The sequence below is a fragment of the Miscanthus floridulus genome, chromosome 1 (assembly GCF_019320115.1).
Source record: "Miscanthus floridulus cultivar M001 chromosome 1, ASM1932011v1, whole genome shotgun sequence".
NCBI lineage: Eukaryota > Viridiplantae > Streptophyta > Magnoliopsida > Poales > Poaceae > Miscanthus > Miscanthus floridulus.
The window spans coordinates 47909608-47921562 of NC_089580.1; the positions used below are offsets into that span (position 1 = coordinate 47909608).

Consider the following 11955-nt stretch of genomic DNA (forward strand, 5'->3'; position numbering starts at 1 on the left):
TACGCTACCTAGTCCACACGAGGCTAGACATTGCGTTCGCCATAGGCTATGTCAGCCACTTCATGGAGGATCCCCGAGAGGATCACTGGGCCGCGGTGAAGCGGCTACTGTGCTATGCCAAGGGGACGATGGATTAGGGGATCGTCTCCCCCCAAGACCGATGGAAGTGGGCTACAGCTCACTGTGTTCAGCGATGTAGACATGGCGGGGAACATTAATGAAAGGCGGAGCACCTCTAGCGTGCTTGTCTTCCTTAGGTCGGCTCCAATCTCATGGTTGTCACTGAAACATGAGGTGGTGGCGATGTCCATGTGCAAGGCAGAGTACGTGGCGGTGGCCACAGTGGCATGCCAAGCTGTGTGACTGTGCCAGCTACTGGGCGAGCTGACCAGTGTGGAAGCTCATCCACCAGCACTAATGGTAGATAACCAGCCTACCATCGCCCCCACGAAGAATCCAGTTCTCCATGATCGAAGCAAGCACATCGACATCAAGTTTCACTTCCTCAGGGACTATATCGATGGAGGGTAGATCATCATCGAGTTTGTCGAAACTGGTCGACAACTCACAGATGTCCTCACAAAGTCGCTCGGCCGTCTTCGATTCATAGAGCTAAAGAAGATGATCGGCCGTTCAAAAAACTGACATCCTTCATAACATAGGACGAGGTCTTCTACGTCAGAGATGGCCGTGGGCCAATAAAAACCAGCTCGGAAAGCTTTGCCGACCAAGTTTCTGGAGGCCACGTGATTGCCATAGGAGCTAGCGTGTATTTCAAGGAGTAGTTTTACACCCTCTTCTCGGGTGATGCATTTCTACAGTATCCCTTCCTTGGTGCTTTTCCTCATCAAGTTCTCGTCTACTAGCACGTAACGCTTGCTGCGATAGATGAGGTGTTCAGTTTTAGTCTTATCGATGGGTACATCAGCGCTGATGAGGTACTTGATGAACTGTTCCCTCCAATCTATGGCCAACGAAGGTACTTCAAGTACTAGCTGCTCGGTGGGGGGGAATTTCTTGAACTTCCTTCTCTTCTTTAATAAACGGCATAAAGAGGTCTTGAACGAAGAACCCAGGTGGAATTGCAACGCGAGAAGAGCCTATCTAGATAGGTGGTCGGCGAGTTGATTTTGATCTTGTACCACATGGTGATACTCGATACCATAGAACTTTCTTTCAAGTTTTCTAATCTCGGTGCAGTATGCGTCCATCTTCTCACTGGAGTAGGACCAATCTTTGTTGACTTGGTTGATGACCAGCGCAGAGTCTCTATATACCATGAGGTGTTTGATGCTAAGCTTGATGGCTATACAGAGTCTGTGGAGACATGCTTCATACTCCACGGCATTGTTGGAAGCTAGAAAATGAATTCGGAGGACGTAACGGAGCTTATCCTTAGTTGGAGTAATGAATAAAATGCCATCACTAGCACCGTTGATGTTGAGGGCGCCATCAAAATACATCACCTAGTGCTCGGGGCAAGCAGCGGGGATGGGCTCTTGGATCTCGGTCCACTCAGCGATGAAGTCAGCCAGCGCCTATGACTTAATGGTGTGCCTGCTTCTTAATTCTATAGAATAAGTGTCAAGCTCGACTGCCCACTTGATGATGTGGTCATTGGCCTCTTTGTTGTGGAGGATGTCCCCTAGAGGGAACTCAGTGACCACGGCGATCTTGTAGTACTCGAAGTAATGGCGGAGCTTGTGCGACGTGGCCAAAATGGCATATAACATCTTTTGAACCTAAGGGTAATGAGTTTTAGACTCATTAAGAACCTCATTGATAAAGTAGACCGGATGTTGCACCTTATAGGCATGCCCGAACTCCTCGTGCTCGACGATGATAGTTGTGCTAATGATGTGAGAAGTGGCGGCGATGTAGATCAATAAGGTTTTGTCTGGTTGGGGGCCGTCATGGTCAGAGGCTTTGTTAGAAACAACTTGAGCTGCTCGAAGGCCATATCAGCCTCCTCCGACTAGGAAAACGCTCGGAGGCCTTGAGTAGTTTGAAGAACGATAGTCCCTTTTCATCGAGGCGTGATATAAAGTGGCTAAGAGTATCCATGCACCCTATGAGTTTTTGTATATCCTTTACGCAGGTTGGTCGTTTCATATTGGTAATGGCGGAGACCTTGTCGGGGTTGAGTTTGATACCACGAGCGCTGACAATGTAGCCCAGGAGTATGCCGAATGGAACTCCAAAGATGCACTTTGAAGGGTTCAACTTCCATCTGTATCTTTTTAGGTTGGCAAAAGTTTCTTCGAGGTCAGCAATGAGATTATTAGTGGTTTTGGATTTGATGACCACATCGTCGATGTAAGCTCCGATGTTCCAGCCTATCTGTTGGTCAATGCATGTCTGGATGTCTTTTTGGTAGGTTGCCCCGGCGTTTTTGAGTCCGAATGACATGGTGGTATAGCAATACGCACCAAAAGGCGTGATGAATGACATTTTAATCTAGTCGTCCTCTTTGAGGGATATCTGGTGATAGCCGGAGTAACAGTCGAGGAAGGAGAGGAGTTCGTAGCCAACGGTGGAGTCTACAACCTTGTCTATCCGAGGCAGACCGAAGGGGTCTTTAGGGCAGTGTTTGTTGAGATCAGTGTAATCAATGCACATCCTCCATTCTTTATTCTTCTTTTGAATGAGGACTGGGTTTGCCAGCCACTCAGGCTGATACACTTCTTTAATAAATCCAAATGCTAGGAGTCATTTTATTTCTACCCTAATAGCCTCCTTCTTGTCCGGCGCGAATCGTCGGAGTTTTCTTCTTGATCAGCTTGGCGGTCGGCCAGACATTCAAGGAGTGCTCGATCTTCTCTCGTGGTACCCCTGGCATGTCTGTAGGTTTCTAAGCAAACACATCGGTGTTGGCACATAGGAAGGAGATGAGCATGCTTTCCTATTTGGGGTCGAGAAGTGCCCCAATCTTGATGGTCTTGGTGGAGTCATCGAGGCCGAGACTGACCTCCTTTGTTTCCTTGGACTTGGCGAAGGCACGAGGAGGCCTCCAGCGCTAGGATCTCTAGGTCATTAGCGGGCACTATCTTGGCATCATTGACCATGCTGGCCATCTGGATGGAGAGGTTGTGGCTTTGGTGAGGGAGAGACTCTCTATTTCGTAGGCATAGGAGATGGAGAGGTTGGCCCACAGAGCCAGAACTTCTGCAAGCGAAGGCATCTTCAATACTAGATAGGCCTAGTGCGGTTAGCCATGAACTTGGCTAGAGCTTGCTGACTAAGTATGGCGTGGTAGGGCGGTGTTGAAGTTGGCGACGTAGAAGTTGATGTGCTCGACACGGAAGTTGCTAGTCGTGCCAAATTGTATCGGGAGGGTGATCTCTCTAAGCAGTTTGGATGTTCGGCCAGGGTACCACGCCCTAGAAGGAGTCAGAGGGAGTGAGGTCTTCTATTCCAAGGCCCAGCTCCATTAGGGCTCCGGCAAAGAGGAGGTTTAGGGCGCTTTTGCCGTCGATGAGCACTTTCCTAAACAGTACTTTCTTGATGGTTGCATAGAGAACGAGGAGGGAAACACCCTGTGTAAGGGATGTCCGCCCATTGGTCAGCCCTGCTGAAGGTGATGGGGACCTTAGACTAGGGGCGATAGCTAGGGTTGGCGATAGCATCCTCTGTGCTAACGGCGAGCATCTGGCGGGCGGTGAGCTTTCGATCTCTTCTGCCCTCGGTGGTGGTGGGGCCCCCCGAAGATACTGGCGACCACTTTGTCGTGATCTTGGAAGGCATTATTGTTGTCCCTAGGTGGTCGGCGACCTCTGGCACCATCATCATTGTCGCCGTCCTTCTTTTTGGTCTAGAACTCCTTAGCCAAGCCAAGGCAGTCATTCATCTTGTGCTTGCCTATTCTTATGGAGGCGGCACAGTCCTTTGAGGATCTTCTTGTACTACTCATCGTAGTTACGCTTAGCGTAGGGTTCATCAATGGTGGTGATGATGTGGTCTGGTCGGTGGCGGAGATAGTGACCAGCTTTGGACTCTTCTGGCCGATCGCGGCCACTGTCTAGATGGTGGCCGCGGTCGTCGTAGTGGCTGATGAGGACATGACACCCATGCAATGACCAATGTTTGGTGCGATGGTATGGAGGGGTAGGAGGCTAGCAAGGGTGTCAAGTCAAGAAGGAGGCCTGAGGCTAATTCGGTTCGAGTCCCGAGGTGGAGGCCCAAAGCAACTCAAGTTCGAGACTGTCTCGGCCTCCAGGACCAGTCTGCCTTAAAACTAGTCATCCAAGATATATCCGAACTCTGTTTTCGACGATCCACATATGGTTGGAAAAAATAATTTGATAAGGAAGCCAATCCAAGTGGTCTCACATCAAAAGCCCTTTAGAATCAATGGGAATCGTCGAAACAAGTCAGCGTCCACTAGACCAAAAGATGGTGTCGCAGCACCCTGGCAGATTCTGGACGCTGACTTGTTTCAACAATTCCCATTGATTCTGAAGGGCTTTTGATGTGAGACCACTTGGATTGGCTTCCTTATCAAATTAGCTTTCCAACCATATATGGATCGTCAAAAAATGGAGTTTGGATGTGTCCTGGGTGACCAGTTTAAGGCAGACTGATCCTGGAGGCCGAGGCAGACTCGAACTTGAGTTAATTTGGGCCTCCACCATGGGGACTCGAACCAAATTAGCCTCGGGCCTCCTTCTTGACTTGGACACCCTTGCTGGCCTCCTACCCCTCCATACCATTCGCCAAACATGGTCATATGCATGGGTGTCATGTCCTCATCAGCGGTGGTCACCGTGGCGTCGTTCTTTAGGGCACTCGTCGCTATGGCGGGTTGGGTGGTGAGTGCTCGCATCCTTGTTGAAGCAAACTTTGGCCTCTTCAGCATCGGCGTACTGATTGGCGGTCATGATCATCTCGCCAATCCCCTTTGGCGGCTTACGATTGAACTTGGAGCAGAGGTTGCAGTGATGGAGTCCTCGAACAAAGGCGGTGATGACTTCTGCTTCCGTGATATTGGGAATAGAATTCCTCATCTTAGAAAATCGTCTAATATAGCTACGGAGGAGCTCAGACATTTTCTGATAGATGAGATTCAGATCATGCTTGGTGCCTGGCTGAGTACATGTAGCCATGTAATTATCGGTGAAGACCTTCTTCAACTGTTCCCAAGATCCGATGGAATCCGAGGCGAGGCTCATGAGCCAGTTCATCACGGTTGGCGTAAGCATGATGGGAAGATAGTTCACCATGACACTGGTATCTCCCTCGATGGCTCATATGGCAGTGGCATAAGCTTATAGCCACTGTGTGGGGTTCATCCTCCCTTCATGATTTTGAAACCATGGGGGGCCACTAGAGTGTTCGGAGTGCTCTCGTGAATGCTCAGGGCCCCTTGGGATCGTCACTGTCAGGATCTGTAGCATTGTCGGTGCTAAGTGGCTGGAGGGCTATGTCTGGATTACCAAACTCTTGCTCGTATTCTTGACGCCGGCGTACTTCCTCTTCATGGCGAGAGAAACGGTGCTCGTCATTATGACATCGTGCATCTTAGAGATTATTGATGTGCGCTCGACATCTTGGTCGACTTCTTGGTCATGTTGGTGAGGGTAGTCGATGCGGTTCCCCCTAGCTCCCCCTAGAGGGGTCATCCATCATCATGATGTTGGTCGGCGAAACGGCTTCTACCAGGGTGGCGATTGGATCTTGGCGCAGTGGATCGGTGATTTGAGCTTATCAAGTAGGAAGGTCCCTGATCCTGGCAAATCTCATTGACCTGGTAGTGTGCAGCTTTAAGCATTGCGGCGACCTTAGCGACCTCTGGCATTTGCTCGAGCCGGACGAGCTCATTAGCGACCACAGCCAAGTTGGCACTTGGGGTCTTGTAGACATCGTGGCCGTCGACACGGACGTACTCATCGTCGAGGTTGTGGCGGAGTGGGCGTGGTCTCCCTTGCGAGTCGAGCTATTCTCCGTTGCGAGCAGCCTTGGCTAGCATAATGGCGGCCTCATTCGCCCAGCGCTGCGCATGGTTGGCGTTTCTGTTGACACGAGCTGCACGGTCTTCATTGGTTTCTCCATCCCGTGGAGGGCTGTCGATGCTGACATTAAAAACCCCACCTCCTCAGAAGGGTGGAAAAGGAGGTTGGACGGTGGTGGTTTTGGCGACAATCTCCGTAGAGCCCTGGGACTCAGAGTCTAGATTTTCCTCCAGGATGGTATGGAGGGATGCTTTGGGACGCCGGCTGATTTGCAGCATATTGATAGTTGGCGAGGGCTGATCGGCGAGAGGATAGATGTTTCCCACCTGGTCGGCAAATTTGCTCCTTAGAGCATCCTGATGGATAGTGGTCGTAACCCTTAGAGTTTCCTAATCAGCCTCCGATAGATTAGAATCAGAGGGTGGTCAGCGCTGAACTAGAGTGGTCAGGGCGATTCTACGATGGAGAGGCAGTTGGCGAGCTTCAGGCCAACCTGATCGATGGATATGATTAGATCATCATTGTTGATATGCTTCCTTGGGTAGCGAGGAAGCAAGCGGCGAGTTGTTGGTGAAGATGACCTCGGAGGCGGTTCTAAGATCGGATCTGCTGTTGCAGGTGTTGGTGTGGTCGGCGTAGAATTGATCTGCACTAGCTCGATGATCTCTCTATCTCCGCCAGCATTGATGACCTAGGAGATCGATCTGACTGTGAAGATCTGGCCGAGCTTTGGAGAGGACGGATAACCTGCAAAATGTATCATCTTGTTCGTCATAGAAACAGCACGCACACCCCTACCTGGCGCGCCAACTATCGATAAAAGATGCTCGGCAGTCCTCCGAGGGGTATCCCATAAAGGTAGATTGATCGGCGGAGGTGCGCGTAATCAAGAACAAGAAGGCAACAGAGACACAAGAGTTAGACATGTTTAGACCGTCAGCACGATGTAATACCCTACTCGATATTGTGTGTGTTTTGAGGGGGTCCCTGCTTGTCTTATATAGTCTGGGGGGGCAGAGTTACAAGTCGGTTAGATCTAAGAGATAACCGGAAAGGAATAACAGATTACAGGAATCATGGGATCGAACGTATCCTAACAGATCTCGCAGCATCTTTAGGATATCGCCCTTGATGCCTTGCGGTACACGCTAAGCAGTGCCGTGCACCGTAGGTCTTCGTCTTGTGGGCTGGACAACTCCTGGCAGCGCAGCCCATGTAGTCTGTCGTGGGTATCCGGGGTCGTACCACCCACAAGGTTCTAGGGTTAGCAGCAGGATTAGGGGAAGAATTGTAAAGTAATATGTTGCTCTCCCATGTGTGAACATGCAGTTGGGGCAGACGCCGAAAGGGCTCCCCTGTTGCTGCACTGTAGCCGCGGCAGGGGCAGGCACCGAAAGGCTCTCCTGCCGCACTATAGCCACAGCAGGGGCAGGCACCAAAGTCAGCCCTGCTGTCACATCTAGTCACTGTAGCAGCATGACAGCCTGGCATGTCTGTGTACTAGAATTAGATGGGTAGAGTTGTATTTATAGCTTCCCACTGCAACTCAGTAAAGAGAGCAAGTTCAGTTTTGCCATCTCCTCTACAGAGCTCCGACCAATACTGGTACTTGTGCTGTGTGCACGCGCTCTGTTCGTCCTCTCTTCTTCTACCTTTAGTCATAGTGTATGATCGAAAACACCGGTGAGCATTCAGCTCATCCATGTGGAAGATCCAGGGGCCAACATGGTGGTCGTCCTCCTCCTCTATGTACCAATACCAACGCACTTGCTGTGGACTTGTGCTGTGACGGCAACAGTCTCCCACTACCAAAAGGATTGAAACCCTGTGGTGTGGCGGACTGTGGAGGCTGGAGGGGAGGCATCATTGTACAATCCCATTACTAGAGCTGCCACTTGCCACTACTTGAGGAGGAGGAAGAGGAGGAATAACAAGAATACAAAATGCCTGCACACGCATGGGACAAACAAAGGTTCATGAACCAGCTAGCGAGTCATAGAGATTTAGTCTAAACTCTGAGCTGTTAGTGTGTTCATACCAGTCAGCTCTAGTGATGGTACCGAAAGCGACAGCGCTTGGCCTGGTTCGGCCAGGAAATGTTTCCAGCGCGAACTAAAGGGGCTGTTTAGTTCCTACACTAGCCTGGGACTAGATGATGCCCAGGCCAGCGAACATCCACCCCAGTCATACCAAATTGGCCATCCAAATAGGCCCTAAATAGTACGGACTAGGACTACTAACCAGTGAATAAACACTACAAAAAGGAAATCATGGGTGCTAAACTGGAGCTTATCAGAGAGAACAGGGTGCAGTTAACGTCAGGCGGTGGGTGGGTGCGTCTCAGTCTGTCGTGTTTGGGCGTAAATGCTAATCTCCAGACAAACTAAATGTTTGCGAGATGTGTAAAGCATGTAACTTCAACAGGGTGCCCACAATATATATGCCGTGATTGCTGCGCCAATCTGCAGGGACAGGATTACATCGTGCATGGCTTTCTGACTGTGACATGAACCCGACCGTTCCTTCAACTGTAAGTCTGGAGTTTGGACAGCTAAATTCCAGAAGAAATCGTAGTTGTCTTGTGTTCATTCACGCATGCATGTTTTTTTCTTTGTCAGATTACGTGAAGTAGATCACTTTCACCGCACCCTGCGCCACTGGTAAAACGACGCGTGTCCATTGCCGTTTTCGTGGACGGTTAAGTTGTAGTAAGCTACAGTTGCTACAGAACCTGCAGATGAGCATGGATGAGAACCATGAGATGGGGATGGTGACGTGAGGAGGCGTTGCTGCTCCAGTGACATGGGACAGATCCAGAGATGGGAAAGCTGGGACAGATCCAGAGATGGGAAAGCTGGGGCTTCCCAATGCTTTTTTTTTTTCATAGTAGCCCCAGGTGCCACGATCAGATAAAAAAAGTAACAGAAGCTACATATATTTAGGGAGAGAGAAGATGATCAATGTTAAAAAAGAATGATGAAAAGAAATAAAGGTGAGGTATGATGAAAGAAAAAAGTTTCTTTGCAAAACACAAGTAATGGGAGTTTGTATTGTGTAAATAGTAGTCTTAATATTTCTTAGTCTGCGTGAATCATTTTATTATCCTAGAGCCACTTAAAAGTGTTAGTCTCTATGGGAGAGGGAGGAAGAAGAGATGAGCGGGTAAAGTAAGCGGGATTCGCCTAAGATTATCCACTGATAACTACAGTAGTGGAGTGCATAGGGGGAGAGAGAAGCTTCTCTTTCTCTCTCTACCTCCTGATTCCGCGCAGGCGCAGACACCCTCCACAAGCCTACCCTCCATTACCCAAAACCATTCTCTCTCGCTCTGTCCAATCCCAACGTTAAACGTGTCCCCGGCCGGCCTCGGCTCCTCTCGCTCTCTATAAAGCAAACTGCAAACCTGAAAGCAGGCGTGGTAGTAGCTGCCCTGGTGGCCGATCATCACCTGCAACTGCAACTGCAAGCGGCGATCCAGAGCCAAGAAACAGCAGCAGACAGCAGCTAGCTAGCTTCAGTTCGCATGCAAGATTTATTGGGCATGGATCAAACGGACGAGGCGTCGTCGGTGAACGAGCAGAGCGCGGAGCGGCCGCAGCCGTCCGTGGTGGCCGGCGGCAGCGGCGCCATGGCGTGGCTCGACCTCACGCTGGCCGTGAACGCCTCTCTCGACGAGCAGCTCCCGGTGACGGACGCGGGGGAGTCCTCGTCCGCCGTCTCAGACGGCGAGCCGACGGCCAAGCCCGCGTCTCCTTCTCCTCCTCCTGCCGCGCCCGTGCCGCACAAGGTGTTCTCGTGCAACTTCTGCATGCGCAAGTTCTTCAGCTCGCAGGCGCTGGGCGGGCACCAGAACGCGCACAAGCGGGAGCGCAGCGCGGCCAAGCGCTACACGTCGGCGTACCACCACCACCACCTCCACGCGCAGCAGCGGATGCTCATGGCGGGCCTGCCGCTCGAGGCGCACGCTGCCCTGGTGAGCGCCGCGCTGCGGGTCAGCCCGGCCAGCACGGTCATCCACAAGGCCGCCAGCGCCAGCCAGGACCTCGCCGCGGCGCGGGCGGCTGCCGCCGGTGCCGGTGCCGCGGCCTCGAGCACGGCGCCCAGGTTCCACGACGGCGACAGTAGCAATGCTTCCACGGCTGCCACACCGTGGTCGCCGGCGCTGCTCTACGAGGAGCCGGTCAGCTCGACGTGGCCCGGGAGCTTCCGGATGAGAGCGCAGCCTGAGCCGCCGAGCTCGGAGCAGCAGGCGTCGGAGCAGAGTAAGAAGATAGACTTGGATCTCAGGCTGTGAAACTGAAACTGAATCGTAGTTACAACTTACATACGTGTAGAGAGAGGAGCTAGCGACCTGTACTTTGATTTTTAATCAGTTTCGATTTTCACCGGTATATAGTTATTTATGAACTGTTTAATTCCTCGAGTTTGTGCCGCCTTCTGAATAACGAATGATTTTGGAAGGAAAATATGGAAACCATCAGTTCGACAACATCTTCAGATTTCATCGCAGATGAGCAGGCAGTAATCGTTTTCTGAATTCTTTCAAATAGATGCGAAATCCGTTTTGAGTGCATGCTCAGACTGTTTTTATTATGACTCACTCCTAAAGATGTAGGATGTTCATGTGTGTGCCAAATTTTGTCATGAGATCGGATCACAGGAGAACAGTGCATTTCTAACTGCCTACTGATACTCCTAATATGTATATGCATTTTATTATGCCCTTTTGTCAACAGAGCTTTCGGCGAAAAGGCAAGATAGCACTACATTAATATACTATCCTAGGAAGCAAACAAATTTGAAGGATTTATAAAACTGTAGTGTGCATATTGTACTTTTCTCTAAAGATCAAAGCCACAGTTGTGTTCAGCGAAAGAAACAAAGAAAGAAATATGAAAAGGGAAAAACAAATTAGGGCCTTGTTTAGATCACCTCCAAATTCTAAGTTTTTTCACTCTCTCTCCATCACATCAATTTTTAGCCGCTTGTATGGAGCATTAAATATAGGTAAAAAAATAACTAATTGCACAGTTTAGTTCGAAATCACGAGATGAATCTTTTGAGCTTAGTTGGTCCACGATTGGACAATATTTATCAAATAAGACGAAAGTGCTACTATTCATTGGGTTGAAATTTTTTACAATCTAAACATGGCCTAGAAAAGAAACTTTGCAGGCGGATGGACCGGTATCAACAACTTGTTGGCAGGAATAAAGTTTGCTTCAGAAATTGTTCCTTTGACATCTGAATTTGTCCGGACGCAAACCTGACATGGAAAATGCAGTCGTCAGCTATTCATTCCCTCCTGCTCCTATTCAGCAAGTTGCGGTTCCAGGTGCCAATGTGCTATTCCACTCAGCACAAAGATAAGATAGAGAAAGATCAGAAGAAAAGCAACCTAGTTCATTATTTTTAGCTACTATACCAAAAGAATTTAGCACATCCGCACATTGCAAAAGAATATGCAATGTTCAGAAATTTTTTTATTCGTGACAAAGAACCTGATGCGTGATTTTCAACGTGAGAAATTGCCAATTATCTATTCCGAGAATGTTGCCTTCTGTTTCTGTACACGAAGAGAACTTGTGCTCTGTTTCTCTTTATGAGTTTTTTTTTTAAACAAAGGCAGGAACTCTGCCGCTCAATTAAGACGAAAGAATATCATGTACAAAAAGGTTAGCCAGACTAATACAAAAAAGGCACTCCAAGGGTTAACCACCCCATGCAACGCGACTGAGCACAAACACGACACACTGACATAGATCATTGTTGCCAAGCGTGGAAGCCAAGCTGCCAGCAGCTCCGACTTCCTATGGCAGGCCACCCACTAGCCACCCCTGACGAGTCCGAAGCTGAGGCCGCCATCGGTCATCGTTGCCAAGCTCAAACACCGAAGAGCAGCTCCGACTTCCAACCGCAAACTCTCGCATTGCTTCGAAGCGGCGACGAAAATCCAAATGCGACGCCTTCAGGAAGGGAATGAAGCCGATGGCGCCACCGTCGAACG

General features: G+C 49.9%; 1 protein-coding gene across 1 annotated transcript; it reads left to right on the forward strand.

Annotated features, from left to right (window-relative positions):
• The first annotated feature begins 9234 nt into the window (after positions 1-9234).
• LOC136482846 (zinc finger protein 7-like) lies at positions 9235-10437 on the forward strand. The gene has a single exon (XM_066480028.1). It carries the CDS (start codon positions 9472-9474, stop codon positions 10240-10242), a length of 771 nt encoding a protein of 256 aa, XP_066336125.1. The 5' UTR covers positions 9235-9471; the 3' UTR covers positions 10243-10437.
• Positions 10438-11955: the final 1518 nt, after the last annotated feature.

Excerpts from the sequence above, each read along its gene's own strand:
- LOC136482846 (XM_066480028.1), top strand. The coding sequence starts at position 9,472 with ATGCAAGATTTATTGGGCATGGATCAAACGGACGAGGCGTCGTCGGTG.